This window comes from Drosophila mauritiana, chromosome 2R, assembly GCF_004382145.1.
Source record: "Drosophila mauritiana strain mau12 chromosome 2R, ASM438214v1, whole genome shotgun sequence".
NCBI lineage: Eukaryota > Metazoa > Arthropoda > Insecta > Diptera > Drosophilidae > Drosophila > Drosophila mauritiana.
In genome coordinates, this window is record NC_046668.1 from 22,119,474 (window position 1) to 22,139,435 (window position 19,962).

At 48.3% G+C, this 19,962-nt stretch overlaps 2 protein-coding genes across 2 annotated transcripts; one reads left to right on the forward strand and one right to left on the reverse strand.

The window, feature by feature from the left end:
• Positions 1 to 1,723: 1,723 nt before the first annotated feature.
• LOC117137843 lies at positions 1,724 to 19,515 on the forward strand. Its single transcript, XM_033299544.1, has 9 exons — positions 1,724 to 1,940; positions 11,143 to 11,444; positions 11,557 to 11,835; positions 14,965 to 15,118; positions 15,290 to 15,557; positions 15,625 to 15,728; positions 15,824 to 16,190; positions 16,250 to 16,459; positions 16,521 to 19,515. Exons 2-9 carry the CDS (start codon positions 11,171 to 11,173, stop codon positions 18,447 to 18,449), a joined length of 3,585 nt encoding a protein of 1,194 aa, XP_033155435.1. The 5' UTR covers positions 1,724 to 1,940; positions 11,143 to 11,170; the 3' UTR covers positions 18,450 to 19,515.
• On the reverse strand, positions 4,574 to 6,228 carry LOC117137844. Its single transcript, XM_033299546.1, has 4 exons — positions 5,734 to 6,228; positions 5,385 to 5,466; positions 5,043 to 5,291; positions 4,574 to 4,927 (listed from the first exon to the last, which is right to left on the reverse strand). The coding sequence occupies exons 1-4, from the start codon at positions 6,226 to 6,228 to the stop codon at positions 4,719 to 4,721; spliced, it is 1,035 nt and encodes a 344-aa protein (XP_033155437.1). The 3' UTR covers positions 4,574 to 4,718.
• Positions 19,516 to 19,962: the final 447 nt, after the last annotated feature.

The window sequence follows — 19,962 nt, forward strand, 5'->3', positions numbered from 1 at the left end:
CTTTTTTCGCCTAATACGTGTGTCTACTTTCGCGACTAGCCAAGACTCGAACCACAGTGAGGATCTGTAGACTACATTTGTAGAATCGGGGCATTTAGAATCTGAAAGATACATGTGAATCTAAAGCTAAAACTAAATCAAAATGCAATGTGCAACGAATCTATCTATCTCGATCCTTAAAACGAATTGTAAGCCTTTAAGACACGTTTTTTATGTGTAAAAATAGCCACTCATTACTCGCTGTTTATTTTGTTTGGCTTGCTTGTTTAAAAAAAACAAATACAACCACCCCTTCGTGTCCCCTGGCTAATACCCTTCGTTCTGAATCGAAAAGAGCAACAAAAGAGAGCTGTGAAAGCGAAAGCCGTTGTGAAAATGACCCGAGGGTCCGAGGAAAGCTGAATTGACAAAGCTTTTCATTCATAACCTGGCCCAACAAGAAGAACGGTGGGGATGCATCAACAAATGGTGGCACAAATGGTGCTCACAACCTGGCGGAAATTCGGGGAAATGCGAATTGCGCACAGGATAAGCGGAGCGGGGAAATTACAGATGATATATATAAGTATGTACCACTAGAAAAAACTCTGATGGGGATAAGAGCTGTGTGGTGCGGAAAGGATGCGAAAATTGCGTGGAAACTATCCGCCATGCGACTGTTTAAAACTTTGTTATTCCCTCTTTTTTATGTGGGAGCTTTTGTAAGCGGCTTACGTTGCTCGGTGCTATCTCCCAAGCCACCCCCTCCCACTCCCACTCACACTCTCCGCTTTCACTTCCATTTCCACTCCCACTTCCGTTTCCGTTCGCTAAGCTCGAACACTTGCGTAAATAAATGTATCACCCTGAGCGCTCTCTCTGTTTTCACGATATTTCTCTCGGCCCCAATGCTCCAATGCACCAGTGTTTCAGTGTTTCAGTGTCTAGGTCGGGGCAGCTTTTCCTCCTGAAGGTCGCCTGGCCAACTGTTCGATGTGTGTCTCTATTGGATTTATCCCCCTTCGGTGGGCCAAACTATCGACCGCTGGCGCGGGATGCTCGCAAAGTGGGCGGGCGGCCAACCATAATTTTTAAGCTCTAACGTTTCACTAAGCAAGTTAGAATTTTGTCAGCCCCTCAGCTGCATTTTAGTTCGCACTTTTATCGCCCAATCGCCCATTGTTCGGCGCCTGAACACCGGACAGCACTCCCACACACACAGAGCCAGATGCAAATGCATAATTAAGTGAGTTATTGTTCAAGGACACATATTCACTACACAGCCCAACAAAAGAATCACTGCGAAAAATTCGTAGAATTTACTTACATTTAAACAATTTCGCATCTGTCGCATTTATCCAATAACCAGATAAGCAGATGTACCCCTAGGCGTATACTTGATTTTCGATCGCTTGTGAGCCGACTTTTTGCCCAGTGACCCCAATGGCATTACCACTCCCACTGCCCCTTTTTCGCCAGTATCCCGATTTCCCATTCCATTCCATTGGGCCGTAAATCAAATTGCAAATCAAAAGCAGAGCCCAACGGCTGCCATAAACATTTATAGCAAGCGAGCGTGGGTGGAAAAGCTGCGGCGGCGGAGCTTTCCACGCTCCCGAAGCGAAAAGCGCTCGCTCTCGCTTTCCACTTTTCACTTTTCTCGCCTCCGCCTTTCAGCGGGAAATCTCCTGCTGCTGCTGCTGCTTCCGTTTCACTTTCAGTTGCTTTCGAATTGTCCGCCAAATTGGACGCTCCACGTGTCCGTAATTTTCGATCCACCCACGGGAGCAGGCGAAACAACAACAAGCCCACAGAAACTGTCCGAAAAGAGCAGCCACCAAGATAGCTAGTGCCATTCGCTAACGTTGCCGTTCCTGCCGAAAAAGATCCTCGCAAAAAGTGCTGAAAAGTGAAGAGAAGTGCTGACGAAGGGGAAAACCCTGTAGCGAACTCTTAATTGTGTAAGTCCCGCGTGTATGCCATGTATTTGTGTGCGATTGTGCGAGCTGTGCGTGTGTGTATTGCTGGGAGTGTCCTTCGAGTCCTGCCAGTAAATATTTAAAACAATTAAAGCCCTAGCCCGCGCCAAGGTCGCTCCCGCAGGACGCGTCCGTTGACAGGCCCAATTAGACGGCGTTCCGTTGCAGCCACGTCCTGCGCCCAGGATAACTGCATTGTGCGGCTAATTCGGCGTTAATGCAGTCTGATTACAGCCCATCCCGATACTCTGTCACCTGCCACCTGCCACCTGCTACTGCCACAGCCAGCAGCTGGTCACCGGACTCGCTGTGGCAGTGGCCATGAAAACTCGCTGCAACTGCAACATTTTCGTAGCACACTTTTCGGGGCAACTGCGAGTGAAAGTGAAGCCTTGGGCTAAGGCGAAAGTTTGGCCGGACTTAACGTTTAAACCAGGACTCAACTCGACTTAAGACAACAGTCGAGCAAAGTTTCGAGTAATTAAGAGTGCAGCTCAGCAAAAACCCCTGATAAGAGCAAAGAAAATACCCAACGAATTTAGCGGAGGTCAGGTAATATAACAATCATTCATTCGCCTGCTGCCCCGCTCATTCAAGGATTCGAGCTTGAAGTGCATCTCACCTATGCATCAGTTGAATCCTGCATCCTGCATGGCCTGTAATATCTGGTTTGTTACGGCGAATTCAGTGCGGCAGTGAGCTGAAATTGAAACCTGATTGGAAGCGTAATTTGCATTATCTCAGAGTCGTGTCCAATAAATTTGCATGTACATGCCAGGCGCCCCCCTCCCGCCGCTTCCGTATGCAACCGCTTGGCTGGGCAGCAGGTGCATCCAATTCCGGGCCGAATGGATACTTCGGCTGGGCAAATATTTGCCGCAAGTTGGCCAGGAGTGCTGCCTCCAGCCGCGTCCCTTCCGCTCCAGCCAAACAGCCAAGCAGCCAAGCGTGGATGAACGCAAAATTAATTCCAGCCTCCACCCGCTGCGGCTCCTCTTGTGCCCCGGACTTCTGCTCCCGGCGGCACCTTCATCCCGAGTCCCGATAACTTTTTACTACTTTTGCTATCCTTTTGCTCCTGCTGCCCAAGTTTTTGCGCCCCTCCTTCCACTTGGTGGGCATTTTCTTAGCTCTTGTGAGGCATTGTTATTGGAATGTCTAAGTCGAGTTCTTCTTATTGTCGTACAGTCGGACCTCGAGAAGTGGGACATGGGGAATTTATCTGACAAGGATTCTCTAAATGTTGGATAAATATATCCTATCCTGACCTTATACTAACTAACCATATACACACATCAGAGATTCCCTTTTATGAATATGTTTAATTTATGAAAATACTATGTACTTTTTTGGAAAATCCCATTATAACTTACTTTAGTTCTCAGTATTTATACCCGAATTCCACTTAATCGCATCAATAGTTTCGTGCCGTGAACCCTAAATACTTTTAATGGAACTGCCCTGTGATTGCCGTGCCTTTTGTTATAGTGATTGCTGTGGCTGCTACCTCAGCATCCTTGCCCTTGGAGCGGGCTTTTCCTCCTCTGCCAGGGTCCTTCCGCCCCCCGCTCCTGGCGCCCCTCCCCCTGCTGTCGCTTTTTGTTCCTTTTCCTGTGTGCCTTGTGGCTTCCTTCCTGTTCGGCATGAACGTGCGTTGTTTCCTTCGCGTTCGGGCTTTTGGCATTGGCCTGTCCGTGTTTTGTGCGTGTTTGCCAGGGCTCAAGTTCAGGTTTTCCAGTTTTTCGGCTTTTTTGTCCTTTTTCCCTTGCCATTTGTTATTTTATTCGCTGGGCTCGCAGCGCTTTCCCTTTTGTGTGTACATTTGAATCGCAATCAAATAACAATGAAAGCATCAGCGACCTGGCTGAAAAGTGATCGGTGACATCGTGGTATCCAGTGCATTAGACTTAAAGCCACATCCTGATGGATGGCGGGATTTGGCTGTTTGTTGTGACTGGGCCATCCTGGCGTATACGCAATGCGTCGGATCCGCTGACTACTCGACCGGGGAGAACTTGTTGAGGACTTAAGTGGCAAATTGACAAGGTAATGGATTAGCAGCGACCGCCTTTGAAGAGCAAGTCTGTCATTTTAATAGATTATTTTCAAAATTCAATTTCCTCGAGGTAAATAGGGATTTATCTGAAAATGTGGGTCATACACAACGCGTAATTGGACCATTTAAACGAAAGCCTCATTGTCTAGCTGCGGGCTTAACTAAATATGAGGCGATTGAAGACTCCGCGAACTTTGACCTACAGCACAAAGCTGTTAAACTGCTTGTGCATGTCAGCACAGCTTTCCCCCACCTTTCCCCACTTTTCCCACTCACTATCTCTGCGCGGCAGCTGTTGTTGCATTTCCCCGACAATGCAACTGCCAATATACATGAATGTGGCTGTAAGTAGCACTGGGGATGTCTGTGTGTGTGTGTGTGTGGTGGTGTGGAAGGGCGATTGTGTTAGTTGTGTGTGGCTAACATTGACATTTGTGTCCGCTTAAGCGAACGACTCCCTTTGAGGAAAGCGGGCTCTTCTGCAACATGTGAATCCAAATCTGATTGCACAGACGCTCTCTTGAAAGTTATGAGAAAGTTACCTCATTTAAAGGTAAAATCAAGATCTATCTATATTTAATAAGAGCCAGTAACCAAGCCCCATAATTCGTAACAACTTTGTTGGCGAGTGTAGCCCATACTCCATGCTCTCATTCACATGCACCTGCCAAATTCTTGTCCGCCAGTTGCACTTGCATTCCTCGTCAGCACTCGACCAGTTCGTGGAACTGGTGCATGATCAATCCCTGCAGCATTTCTCTGGCCAAAATGCATCCGTGGCACGGGCAGTCGCGCGAATTGGGAATGTGCTCCGAGCGCAGGTTGCTCAGCTGCAGCCGTCGCTGTGCCTCCAACCTGGAACGCCTCCTCAAGCTCCTCAATTTGCAGTGCACACAGCTGTAGATGGTGATTCCTAGTCGGGAAAAGAGATACCATCACTTAACAACCAAATCTATTGTTTCTGCACAGATGTGATACTGTTGGAACCCCATATGAACAAAATATATCACAGAACCAAGTTGACTTACCAACTCCCACCACGGATACGTGCAGCAGCAGAACCATGAAGATGAAGCGCCCAAAGTGCCGATGCTGCCGCAGGTCCTCGAATGGAGGTTCACGTTGGCCACTGGTGCTGGTATTTGCATCCGTTGGAGCAACAGTGGGGCCTTCAGTCGGCGTGGCCACGTCGTGTTCCGCGGAATTTCCGTCAGTATTGTTTTCGTTCTCGAAATCAGACATTTGCAGCAGCTGCGTTACATTAACGAAGTCAAAGTCTTCCCCAGAATGCAAAGATACAGAGATACACAGATACAGATAGCGAAAACAGAAATCAAACGAGCCGCAGGTGCCTGCCCAAGTGCACTTACCCGTAAAGTTGTCATCAGCTTTGGCCAGGTGAGCGCAGGCAGCCGAGGTGGCCAGCAGCAAGATCCACCTGGCCATGTTTACCTGGACGGAGGGGCTCATGGTGCTGCGCCAATCGATCCAATGCAACTGAACTAACCAGAAAGCCCTCGATTCCAGTTAGACTTATCAACGGAAAGCTGTTTATTTGTATCGCCACTTTTGCCGAAGAAAGATGTCAAGTGGATTTCAATCCCAAACAAAATCAAAAAACTTGGTGGCATAAACAAAACTTCAGCTCCATTGCTATAAACCACTGGTCTAGAATCTAGATCTAGAAAAGAATCAATCTTAGGCATAGTGTGTGATGACCCCACAGTTTTCGATGCAGAACGAGTTTCTGGCGAGGCAGCAGTTGCGGCACAGGCAGTTCACCCTGGGGGCGTGCAGGAAGGTCATCTCCAGGACGCGGCCCGCCTCCTGCGGCAGGGGCAGAGTGGGCCACACGATGCTCTGGGTGCGCGGGGCGTAGACATCGAGGCCATCGGAAGTCGATTCCACAGCCCGCGAGATCCGGCAGAAGCAGCAGATACATCCTGCCCAAAGGAAATCGGAAATCTCCGCTCGGCGAGTTGATCGAGGAGATGGAAGGCACATGAACTCACCCACGAAGCCCAGGAGGACCAGAACGAAGAGTCCCAGTAGGGTCAGCGTAAAGATTCTCATCTGGGACTCGGCCAGCAGGGAATGGCGACTTCCATGCCCACTCCCATTTCCATTCCTATCCACCTGGCAATGAAATTGGTTCGGCAGGATGGTTAGTGCCAGGATGGCAAAAGTGCATCGAGTGGCCGGCGCCAAAGACATTTTGTTAATGCTTTCCACCAGCGTTTCCCAGCGCACAATAAAGCACTCGAAAATGGAAAAACAAACCGTGGAAAACAGCTGCACGCAGATGGCGACATCGCCGTGGAGCAAACACAAACGACTTGCAAACTTCTGGGCAAATGAAAATTCAGCAAGTGCTAATCGGCATAAAGCTTCCTTGGGACAGCCATCCCATTCCATTTCGCTTGCTGTTTACCCGAGAAAAATGCAAATGCTACACTTTGGAAAATCCATTTCACTGGAGACTCAGAAATTCAATAGCTGGAAAAGTCAGGGCCATTCATCATTGCAAACGTAGTTTTAATCACAGGTTTCGAAATAAGAATGAAATTGTTATTCCATCTGATGAGAGTGACCTTGTGAAGATATGGTTTCTGGGAAACGGCGGAAGTGATCAAGCTCGTGAATAACGAGTGTATTCACACGAGTTCAAACCCATACCACAACCAGCCACCCAGCTGTCTGAAAGCATTAAATCTGCGCGTTTTGAATGGGTGGTGGGTGTGCATTTGTCATAAACCAAATAAAAGTAACCCATTTGCCCTGAGAAATTACATTTAAATTGCAAATTTAAGGCAGAGGAACAAAGCGGCGCGCACTCGACACTCACGGCTGCACTCGAAAGCAGGAAAATGCGCGCCAAGGTGCGAATGTGGTGCAAGTGCGAGGGGGATTCTGCGAAAACTACTGGGTGACAAGAAAAAATCATTTGCAGACATAATTCACTTAACTGCCAGCTGTCTCCTCGTCCTTCGTCCTTGTGCATTCATCCCATGTATGCATTTTTCCCACTTTGCCATTCGAAATTTAATAGCGAGCTGCACACGATGTCCTTACGGCAACTGAAAACCCGAAACGCGTTTAGTTGTCAATCGATACGGCGGCAATTAACCTAAAAATAGGCTAATGGAGAAATTGTGTAGCCTAAATTATTAAGCCGCCTGTCATGTACCATACTAAGCGGTAGCAATTTCATTTGATACCCATTAATCACACGAAATTATTCTCATTGGCGATTCAAAATCGTTGTTTGCATAGAACTGCATTCGTGTTTTCAAAATAGCACTGCGAAGTGTTTCGCATCTTCAACAATTTTCAATTTAATCAACGAAATGATTTGCAATTTGGAATTCATAAAAAAAAGGAGGCGAATCACTTGAAATGCCACTTTACGCGCATTTTGATTGTGATTTAGCGCTGAATTTGCGATTACCAGGACGATGACAGGACGAAGGACGACAGACGACAGACGATGACGAAGTAGATGAATATTTAATGCGGCTACAGGAGCCCCGGGGACCCAAGACGAAGGACGAAGGACGCAGGACGGTGGATCCTAAGGTGGGCAGCGGGCGGTGCAATAGAACGTGAAAATCTGTTTTCCTCTAGCATTTTCCGGGTGCGGGGAAAGCTGGGGAAAGCAGGGGCAACTTCGTTGCATCGGTACAAATTTGTGTGCGTGCGCTTGGCCTCATGCAACTATAGTATGTATCCACATGTATAGCTATATCTATATCTATAGCTATAGCTCCTGCAAAACTGAATAATCGATAGCGCCCGTCGAGCACTTGAAATAGCACCAATAACTCATTGAACTGCGAGCAAAGAGGCCAGCATCAGCTGCTCCACCTCCCTGCTCCCTGCTCCCTCCGCAGGATTCATTTGCATCCGCTTTTTGAGGACGACACTTGGCACTGCATAATTATTCAAGGCTGTGAAGTTTGTCGGGAGAAATTTAGCTATCTGCTGGTTAATCAGCTCGTGAAAAGTCCTAATCAGCGGAGCTAGTGGCAGATTAGCCTATCTTAAAGTTATAGATTAATTAACAAAAGAAAGCAACAATTTGAATTGAATTATGAATAGAAAGTATCTCTATCTTTTAGCAATGCAATGCATGAGTGCAATGAACAATTTCATGGCTTGACAATGAACTAAGTACTTTGTTTTCTGCAGTGCTGCTTTGCATATCCTGCGCCTATCCTTCCACCCACTTTCACTGGGGGGTGGGGTGGTGAGGGTCGAAGGTCGCCGCTCGCTTTGTTTGCCGCTTGTGGGCAGCCTTCGTGGGTTCAAGTTCAAATGGCCCGAGTTTGGCCCTTCGTAATTGCCGTGACTTGTGCAACAGCAGAGAGCACAGATGCCACTGGTGGGGCGATGATGATCTCGATGGGGATGATGGGGCTGTTGGGGATGATGGGGATGATGGGGATGCCGAAGGTCCCTTGTCTCGCCTTGGGGCCCAGAGGCCCATATGCGGGGAAATTTAACTTTCGCATAAAAATGTCAAAATAGGGAAAATTATGAAATGCCAAAAGGCGGAAAACGCTGTCGGCGGATTGTTCGCAAAAAAAGGAAGAGAAAGCGAACAGGAAAACTATAATGCAGCCCATGTAAGCTGGCTCCCCATCCCCTCGCCACCCCACTCCCCTCCTCGCTGCACTGCACATTCCCAAGGACGCTCAATGCAACCCACCCACACCCTCCCCCCTCCCCCCTTGTTCTCATCAAGCGTAAACAAGCGGCGGCAGAAGCTCGAAAACATTTTCACACTCGAATTGACCAAACACAAACAAGGCAAAAGAGCGAGAGCAGAGCGGTGTGGGGGGGGACGTTGGGCGGAAAATGGAAGAGGAGTTTCCACCCCCACACACACACACACTCTCTTATTAGACTTATTTGTTCGCACACGTGGCCACTATTATTAGTTTCTAGAAAAAATGCTTAGAGCTTCCAGGAACTAGAATTTCATTTAAATTTCATTTAAATTCATTTTTATCAATTACAAATATGCATTATTTAATAATTAACAAAAGTGCACTGCTGGTCTTTTGTTTAATTGAGCTACATTTCCATATAAGGAAGGACGGAGCAACTCCAGTGAAAAGTGGATATACACTGTAAAATGAAGCTTTTGACCAAATGAATTCAACTGGGAATTCAAACGTGAAAAATTGTTACTTCAATCAGGACTCGTACATAAATTTGGGCAGTAAGTTGGTCAAAGTTTGCTTTTCAGTTGGCAAACTACCCAGCCCATTTGTTTGCTCAACCGAAATGCCAACTGTTTGCGCAGATTTCGGTACACTGAGAAAAAAAGAGGAACCTAATAATTATAGTGCTTAAAATATGACCTTCTAAATTGCAACTTTCCTCGTACTCCCATTGGATTTTACTTTATATATACCTCTTATATAAAATTGTATATTTTTATTTATTTTGTTATCTGTATCCTATATACTATATATGTACCATACATTTCTAGTTTTCCGTGAACGCTAAACCGCTCTCGTTTTCACCTGACCGATGGGAAGGAAAAGTTTGCCGGCACTTTTCACGCTTTCCCATGGAAACTTTGGCGCTTCCGCCTGCCGCCTCTCGATTTTCATTGTCAGGCGATTGTGTTTCGACCATTTGGAGCATTTCCACAAAAGTTCGCACAAAGCTAAATGTTTATTTGTACTGCAGTTGGACTGCCGCCCGTCTGTTTGTTTGTTTGATCGTTTGTTTCGCCGTAGTTTTTTGTAGTTTTTTCCGGTTTCTCCCTGTGCGTCGCCACTGAATCGCATTCTTCTCGGGCCGGGAATCATTAGGAACTATTTGCTAAGCAAATGCCACTGGCATTGCGGAGCGGGCTGAAATTGTTGCAGCCGGAATGCTGGACCGCAAAAAAGCTGAATGGCAATGGGGAAAACCAGGCCAGGAGCAAAGCAACCTTGCTGGAAAATGGCGCTGCGAATTGGCATTGTGGTTTTCCCTCATTTTCCCCCTTTTCCCTGCTCCCCTGCGAACTGAGATCATCGTTGGCGCATTAACAGCCCCATTGGCTCGTTGGCACACTCACTTGGCCAAATGCACATTTGACTGGCTAATTACGAGGCTGTCAACAAATTGGCATAAAAAACAACAACCATCTCATCTCAACTCATCTCATTTGATCGCTGCCAAGGAAATGCCACCGAAACGTGACCAGGCAAAAAACTCTCGGCCGGCAGTGCGGAAAAGCCGGAAAATCCGTCCACTTCTCATCACACATCCCATGGCACCATGTTACGGCCACTACAGAAACAGAAAGTGTGCCACTATGTGCCATATAAAGTGTGTGTGTGTGTGTTAGTGTGAGTGTGTGTGCGCTAGTGTGAGTGCGGACAGGATCAAGTGCCATTGACGGCGCGTCATTTTCTTGAGTACTCATTTATCCTCGGCGCACAAAAGTTGCCACCTTCTGGAATGGAAAAACAGCACTGGAGCCCCGTCTTCTGCGTATTTAATTAACGAAACGGAAATTGCGAAATGCGCCTGCGGATAGCAAATCCATTGAACTTGCATTCAGTTTAAGTTGGTTGGGTTTGGCCTTTCTCTAATTTAATAATAATATTAATGCCAAGATTCTACTTAAAAAAGAGGAAAACAGCTTAAAGCCAAAGCAATGATTTGCTTAGGAAAATTCATTAAGTAACGAACTTATTTCACAAATGAACGCCAAGAGAATAAACCAATTTGCAATATAGCACAATATTTATTATTGAACTCGTAGCTTCCGGCTTCGATAATTAAATTAAAGTATTTGCACTTCACAGCTAATTCAGAAACTTTCTGCTCGGTTTATTTTATAAGTTTAAAAACTACAAATTGCTTTCACTCTTTTCTGTATTTAAATTAATAACATATTAGTTCAATTTTGTGTGGGCAATGAATATGAGCCACCTAGCTTAATCTAAGGTGAATGAAGCCCCTGTCAGGTGACCTTTCCTAATTGCATTCATTTGGCCTGCATCGAGGCCAATTGAATCCATCAGCAGGCGCTCTTGGCCAGCTGTGAAAGTTGGCAGTTGGCCAGCTGGTTGTCACCTGTGAAAGCGAACTAATAGATTCAAATATTTGCATTTTCCACAGCTGGAGGAGGATCAGAACTGCCACCTAAATGGGGCAGAGCAGCAAGTCCGGAAGTGCCGGAGGCGGCGGCGGCGGCGGAGGAGGCGTGGTCTGCCCCTCTACGGCGATCAGTGGCTGTGCCTCCGGAACGGCGCTCATCCAGCTGGACGCCACTGGGCCAGGAGCCGGCGGAGCTGGGGAGTCCGAGCACGAACGTGGCACCTGGACGGGTCGCTTTGACTTTCTGCTCTCGCTGCTCGGATACTCAGTGGGCCTGGGCAACGTGTGGCGGTTTCCCTACCTGTGCTACAACAACGGAGGAGGTTGGTTCCATCTATCCATCTATATATCACTAAATGTTTATTACTGCATACTCTTACGCACGTTCACTTTATTCCATATCCTCTCTAAATGATATATGATTTCCCTTTGCAGGAGCCTTCCTCATCCCCTTCACCATAATGCTGGTCATCGCCGGACTGCCGCTGATGTTCATGGAGCTCTCATTTGGCCAGTACGCCGCCCTGGGTCCCGTGGCCGTCTACCGCCGGTTCTGCCCGCTCTTCCGGGGACTGGGAACCGGCATGATCCTGGTGTCGGCCATAGTGATGCTCTACTACAACCTGATCATCGCCTGGACCATCTTCTACATGTTCGCCTCGTTTGCGCCGGTGCTTCCGTGGCAGAAATGCGAGCCCGCCTGGAGCACAAAGTGTGAGTTTGTCCCCTGGGGAGCACCTAGTGCGATGGCTCCAATTAATTAATAGGCCAAAACACTCGGCGGGGGAAAGGGGGCGGAACGGTGGAGGATGAGGATAAGAGCGGATGTCAGATTCCCATCTTTTGTTACGTTCCTCGGGTAATAAATTAGGCAAATTGCAGGCTGTCAAAAGTGGAATTTTATTCCGCTCGGCTCCGCATTTGTTTTTGTTTGTGTCCATCGGCGGCACGTGGCTCGGTTGGCAAAACACATGGCCAGGGAAATAGAAATCGGAGACGGGGGCGGAGGCGGCGGGGAAATTGGGGAAAATGGTTGTGTAACCAGCGGAGCCCGGAGACAATTGATTCGGGACGACGCAGCAAAGATAAACACACACAATCCCAGGGAAACTTTCAAGGAAACTCGCAAGTCAGGGCTGAAATGTAAAATAAAAACTCGATAAGTTCGCTTCCGAAATATCCGAATAGTGGAGGCCAGCCTAGCATAATGCCGGGGGATCAAAAGTACATCATTCATTGTGCCCCGCCCCCACAACTGTGGATGCCTCCACAATCCCGCCCTTCACGCACACGCAAGCAAATAGAAAGTATGAACAAACTTTCGCCCCGAATTATAATAATAAACAAGACGCATGAAGGATTCCTAGGCGCCCTGAAGTAGGCAATTGTTTTTGTGCCTCGCTTGACATTGCAAGGTGAGAGCTGCCTCTGTGTGTGTGTGAGTGTGTGTGAGGATTCTATAAGTGTGCGTCTGTGTGGCGAAGGCGTTTCCTAGTGAATTCCCCTGTCTGCTGGTGACTTCCTGGGCCAGAAACAGAGACACGGACACGGACACTTTAAAACGTTCCGCCACGCGAAACACATAAATCTTTAACGACCATTGAACGCCGACTCTTCCGGATTCTGGATTCCAGATTCTGGAGCTGGGAGCTGGGCGGCGGGGGATTCGTCATGCTGCCCCGGAAGAGCGTGGCAAGTTTCCTATGTAGGTCAGAAGGGATGAGCCTATTTGTCGGGCATTCAACAAAATTTACATTTCCAGCATGTCATAAATGGTTGATTTTGTGAAGAAGTGGGAAAACCCAGTGAATGGCTGGAAACTTTCCTAATTGTTTTGATTAACAAGGAAGAGTTATATAAATTCAAGAATCTGCTATAGGATAGCATGATTTATGAATAAGGTTATGTAGCAAATTCTAGTATTCCTACTAGAAATCCAGACGAAGGCAAGTAATCCACCTGCTTCGAATTCAGACGGAGGTTGGCTGCCATTTCCATATTTTTTCTTTTTGTGCTGGCCCAGAAATCGATAATGGATGCTATTGAGGGTCCTGGATATTGAGCAGCGTCCCTCGGCGCAGAGCATTTCACCTTCGGGGGAGCGAACACGGCAGCTTGAAATTGTTAAAATGACAAACAATTATGTCTTAACTGTTTTTGACACTCAATCGCTGGCAGTGGGAAACTCAACCTTGGGCCGGGCTTTTCCCTAAGCTCCCAGGGATCCCACGACGAGAAAGTATTGTATGTGTATGCTGCATGGGGAGGGGGGAGGCGGGAGCAGGGAGCAGGGGTGGCGGGCGGAGAGGAAGGACCTGCCCCGGCAGACAAGCAATTTCTTAAGGATTTTATTTATTGACACTTCTCGATGCGCCGCCCGATGTGCTCCTGCTGCCAGCATCCTGACCTCGTTCGCCTTTGTCCTCCGTCGTCTGTTTTAGATGACAAATGTTTACTTTTAGTGTCACGATTAAAATGTGTTTGACTCTGTTTGTCCACGGATCGAATGTCGCACTCTGTTTGGCTCTCCACTTACTTGTGTGCTTATGTTTTTTCCAGTAAATATTTGGCCAGCATTTCGAAGTGCCTAATAAGGTAAATGATCTGGCCACTAAAAATCCCTTTATTTGACTCTCCAAACTCAAAGCCCTAAACTTTAAGGCCAATTTTCTGCGCTCAAGTTGAGTAAGAAAGTCTGTATCCTTTTGCAAGCGGGATACACAAACTGCGCCCAGGATTTATTTATATGCGAATTGGTTGGTTGGTCCTCGTTCTCCGTTCCTCGTTCCTCTTTCAAATAGAATTTATTTCGCACAACTCGCGTGTGTGTGCGTTTGTGTAATCAAATTAATTGCAATGCAAACAGAGGCAGACAGGCAAATTAAACGGCGTGTAAACACTTTGAAGTTTTTCACAAAACCATCAACCGCCAGCCACACGAAATTGTTCTCGAATTTATTTCCCCGTCGCAAAATGAAGCTGATGAATGTGGGGTTGCTCGGAATTTAAACTTGAGTCTAGCGACGGTTTAATTCGATGCGCCAACGGGGCGTATGAGTAATGTTTATTGACAGGAGCTGATTGGGCGTGGGAATGGGGGAGGTGGGGGTTGTTGGCTGCTGCTCGATAAATCGATTTGAATACCCATTTCAGTTGGCAAACGAATTTAGTTCGCAATTAGCCACTGCCAGCCTTAATGTCCTGCAACTCATCCCTCCCTGCGAGTGGAAATCAACTGTCAGCCAGCCATTTTGCGGCCATTTGGGTGGAAAACTTCGACGGCGACACTTTCGCTTTTGGCACACATAAGTCAAATGTCATAACCAGAACTCGAAGTTTCTGACTTCTGTGGGGCTGACAGGTAAATACAATTTGTGGTTGCGCGGGAAAAGCGAGTGTTGTGGGTGAGGAAGTGGGTTTTTCCAAGCAGCTGTCTAGTGCCTAGTTAAAGTTAAAGTCTCATTGGGCGGATCAAATCGGATGGACTTTATGTACTGTCAAAAAAAAAGGCAGGCGAAAGACAGATTGCTCTGCTATTGACCTTTCACCCCCGCCAGGCAGTCAAATTTGCCAGTTGCCAGATCCTTTCTGGGCAACCCTTTTCCGCCAAAGGACTCTGACATGCCCAGACCCTTTTTTGTTTGCGGGGCTGCACGTTTTGTGCCCTCCTCTGATTTGCTACTTTGTCCTTTTAATTATGTTCCCAGACTGGGTTGCACAACCCGGCAAATAGTTCATAAATATTAAAGCGCTGTTTGCATAATTGAGGGGGAAATGGAAATGGGAAGGGAATGGAAAGGGAAGGGGGAGATCCAACTTGCTGACAGCCAAAGTCTCTTGCAGATTGCTTCTCGTACGCACAGGCGGACCAGTGCGAGGCCACCAATGGCACCTACTACCTCCGCACCTGCCACAACGCCACCTCCGCGGCGGAGAACAACATCACCGCCCTGGCGCTCGGCGCCCTGAAGCGTCCACCAGCCGAGGAGTACTTCAAGTGGGTTATCACATGGATTCGCACAATTATCATTTGCTATTTCATGCATGATTTCATACACTACCTATTTTCATTACTAACATTGGTTCAAATTCTGTGTTAATTGACTTCAACTTGGCTTTCTCTTCCATTTGGTCTCTTTCACTTGCCACTCGCACTTGGCTCCGGCAGCAACTTTGTGCTCGGTCTGTCCAAGGGCATCGAGGAGACGGGCAGCATTAAGCTGTCACTGGCCGCCTGCCTCTTCCTGGCGTGGACGATAGTGTTCCTGTGCCTGTGCAAGGGCGTCCAGTCCTCCGGCAAGGTGGTCTACTTCACGGCCCTCTTCCCCTACGTCGTCCTGGTGATACTCTTCGTCCGGGGAGTCACGCTGCCGGGCGCGAGCACGGGCATTCTATTCTACCTGACGCCCGACTGGAAGCAGCTGGCCAACGCCCAGGTAGGTGGTGAACGCGGCAACCCACCGCTCCATGGCCACGTCCTTTATCCTCCCACTCATCCACTAGGTCTGGGGCGATGCGGCGGTCCAGATATTCTTCGCACTGAGCCCGGCCTGGGGCGGATTAATCACGCTCTCGTCCTACAACAAGTTCTCCAACAACTGCTACAAGTAAGTTTCATAGTATTCCGATGGGCTTAGCAGATGAGTACCACCTTGGCTACAAATTGTGGAACTTTCGAACTAAACACCAAATCCAATTCAAGGGACTCGCTGATCGTGGCCTTCTGCAACATAGCCACCTCCTTCTTCGCCGGCCTGGTGATCTTCTCCATCATTGGCTTCCTGGCCCACGAGCTGAACGTCGATGTGGAGAAGGTGGTCGACCAGGGCGCGGGTCTGGCCTTCATTGTCTATCCGGAGGTGGTCACCCGACTGCCCGTCTCGCCCGTTTGGGCCGTTCTGTTCTTCGTGATGCTGCTGACCCTGGGACTGGACTCCCAGTTCGCTCTGATGGAGACGGTGACGACGGCGATTCTGGACAGGTTCCCCAACCTGAGGCAGTACAAGATCTGGGTGGTCCTGTCGGTGGCCATTTTCGGCTACATCGGCGGTCTGGGCTTCACCACCAATGTGGGTATCTTTGAGTGCTAATCAAAGTGTATGACTTTACTTTACTACTAATCCTCTAGAGCGGCATGTACTGGCTGCAGCTGATGGACAAATACGCTGCCAACTGGTCCGTGCTGCTGATTGCCATCTCGGAGTGCATCCTAATTGCCTGGATCTATGGATCCCAGCGGTTCCTCAACGACATCCAGGGCATGATTGGCAAGCGATCCTGGTTCTGGAACTTCTTCTGGGGCATCATGTGGCGCTACATCACGCCAGCCACTCTCTTGGTGAGTTCATCTTTCTGATTACTGCTGATGATGTATCCCTCATCTACTATATTTCTCCCAGTTCATTTTGTTTTTCAACTGGGTGGAGTACAAGCCGGCCAAGTATGGCCACTATGTCTACCCCATGTGGGCAGATGCAGTGGGCTGGATCGTCGGACTGCTGCCCGTGCTGGTCATCTTCCTGGTGGCCTTCCAGGAGATCTGGCGGGCGCCCAAGAGCCTCAGCTTCAGGGACCGCATCAAGCACCTGCTGCAGCCCACCGCCGAGTGGGGACCAGCGGGCAGACCCTGCGTCAACCTGCACGCCGAGCGGTACCAGAGCCAGAACTACGACGGCGTGACCAACACCAAGATCCTAATCGAGGAGGAGGCCTCGCCCAAGCAGGCGGCGAACAAGAAGGACAGGCAACTGACCCTGGACGTGGACGTGGATGTCGAGTGCCTGCCCCTGGCGACTGTGGGCAAGCGGCCAGGTGCTCCGAAATCCGTGGGCAAGCAGGGCAGCAGCGGCAACCTGCAGACGAATGCCAAGAACGGCACCCACAAGTCGCCAACCACCGAGATCAGCCCCAGCAAGCAGCCCCTTATACCCGCCGAAAAGGACAACAAGTCGGCGAACACAAAGGTCCTGGCCGCCGGAACGCAGAGCAGCGGACGTGAGTGCACCACCATGTCCACTTTCGCGGGCGGCGGGGAGAAGAAGTCAACCAAAGTCAATTTGGCCACAGGAGCCACAAAAGCTGCAGCTCCGCTGGCCAGCAGCAACATCACGACAGCAGCAACTGTCGCTGCTGCCACCAAATCACCGCCTGCAGCTGGTGTTGCACCCACCACTTTAGTGGGTGTGGCTGCCACAGGAACAACAGTTGCTGCTGCGGCAAATGGCAAAGCCACCGTGGCTGCTGGCAAAGCCACACTTAAAACGACAATATCATCAGGTGCTGCTGCAGCTCCTAATGCTGGTGGCAACAAAGCAGCCAGTGTTGCAGCTGCAACAGCAACAGTCGCCGCTGGCAAAACGCCTGCAGCAGCAATGGCTTTGAATGTGGCTGCCTCGGTTAAAGTGTCGCAAACGGATAAAACAGCTCCACTTAAGACCACAATATCGGCCACTGTTGCTGCTGCTCCAGGCGGCACAAAAGCATCAACAGCACCTGGTGTTGCAACTGCAACAGTGGTCACTGTCTCGTCGGGAGCAACAGTGCCTGCTGCAGCCTCAAAAGCAGCCGCTCCACTCAAAGCTACGGCAACACCACCATCAGCTGCGGTTAGTGCAGCACAGGCCGCAAAGAACACACCAGTTGCCGCTCCATCGGCACTTGTTGCTGCTGCGCCGCCAGGCAAGTCCACATCAGCATCGGTGGCGAAGACAAATACAAACGCTGGCAGCAAGCCAACGGCCGCATTATCCACTTTCAAGTCGGATGCTCCAGCTGCAGTCGTAAGTGGTGGTGTGACGAACGGAAAGGTCACGCCGAGTGGAGGAGCCACATCAACTGCACAGCCAGCAGTTAACCAAAAAGCGACAGCAGCAGCAGCACAAAAGTCGCAAGTGACTACTGCAACCCCAACGCCTACGAAAACTGCCTTGAATCAGAAGCCGATTGCCCCTGCAGCGGGAAGTGGCAAGGCGGCTACATCGGGCGAAGTGCCCAGCAGCCGGAGCACGGATACTCCACCGCCTGCAAAGGGTGCCGCCAGCAGCAACATGTCGGCCAAGTCCGCGAAAGCCGGCAGGACACAGGCGAACGAAACCAGCCCCACAAAGTCGGCTGTGAAGCCCATCAAGGCCGGCTCCACCAGCCCCACAAAAGCTGTGGTGGCCAAGCCAGGAGCAACTGCAGCGAAGGGTGCAGCGGCATCTGCTGCAACAGCGACTGCAGCGGGCAGCAGCAGTAGCAGCAAGAAGGCGGCCACGTCGACAGCTGCAACATTGGGCAGCCAGGCCAAGACGAAAGGCAATGCATCCGGAGCAGGAACTAAGAAGTAATAGCCAGAGCGTAACAGGTAGGATCTGTAGGCCGAGGCCTAGGAAAAGGAAAGGAGTCGAACGCATACGTTGTTGTTCCCAATATCGAAAACTATTTTTATAAGTATATATATATAAACGTGTATGTGTGTATCTATGAGCTAAGCAACCCACTTAACTGTACATGTAAAGAGTTTAACTAGGCGATTATGCAAACGGACACAAGCTACAGTCGAATATTTTATAGACACCTCATCCGGATGGGCAGAGCGCGACGAGGGAGGATCGAACCTTCATGTTTCCTATGCGAAAGTACCTATTTATCAGTCATCACGAGGGGATAGCTGTTCCTTAGTACCTAATTTCAGATCGATGGTGGCGGAAAGACTCGATTGTATTAACCGAACCGAACAAGTTAACGTAGGCTTTAGGTCAGGAGTCCTGGTGTATGTTTGTTTAGTTCCGTGTGTATATCCCTGGATGCCCCCCGTTGGGCGCCAATTAATTCGAGAGCAATGTTGAAAGTGCAATGGAAATCGTTGAGTTTTAAAATATATAAATTTATATACAAATATACAAAGGTTACCACTAATCAATTTACACAAGTGAGAGATCGTTTGATTGGTTTTTTACTGCGAATATTCTTAAGACTACTTTGGAGGGCGGAACTTGGGCGGGCGGAGGTATTTTTCCGTTTCAAAAGTGCGCGCATTTGTTTATAGAGCAGAATACATCACCCGGAAGGCGAGATCCCTAATCTGTAAATGTGAATGTTAATGTAAATGTAAATGTATCTGTGTGCTCACTGTACTCCATGTTTTCTGTGCTAACGAGAGACTCATGTACCTAAATGTTAATCAAGTTGCATCAAATCCCTATTTGTGTGCATTTGTATAGTTAAGGCGAATATTTAGAAGTGTTTTATGTGCGTGGAGTAGGCGGAACTAGGCCAAATACGGAAAATGCTCACAGAAAACGGAAAAACAATAATTACGCGTACATTTCTAGAATTTATATAACCATTGTTGTGTATTCATGTTGAAATAATTATATAAATATATTAAAATATACAAGAATAGAACAAATATAATACTCGTAGACATTTGTATGTGTTTGTACCTGTAGCTAGTTGGGATATTTAAGCACCAGATACTCAGACGATCCAATCTGAAGAAAGTGTGCTTTGCTTCTCGCCCTATTTTGATATTACATTATTGCAAGTTTAGAGGCATTCGCTCGATTGAGAACCCAACTTAATTCAGTCCCTGAAAATGTGTGATAAATTATTTGCTCCGGCTCGAAGTAATTTTCAATTTGTGTCAAACATACTTAGGCGTAAGGAAAACATTGGAAACAGGAATATATATTTAAACGCGAATTGAAATTGTTGTAACTTGAGTTCGTTGTTGTTGTTTGTTTAGCGCAGTAGCTGTGACACCTGCCTACATACATATGTACCTAGATACCCTAGAAACTAAATTCGTATAAAGTCATATGACCCCATATTTGCATGCAGCAAGTTAGTCGCCTGGAA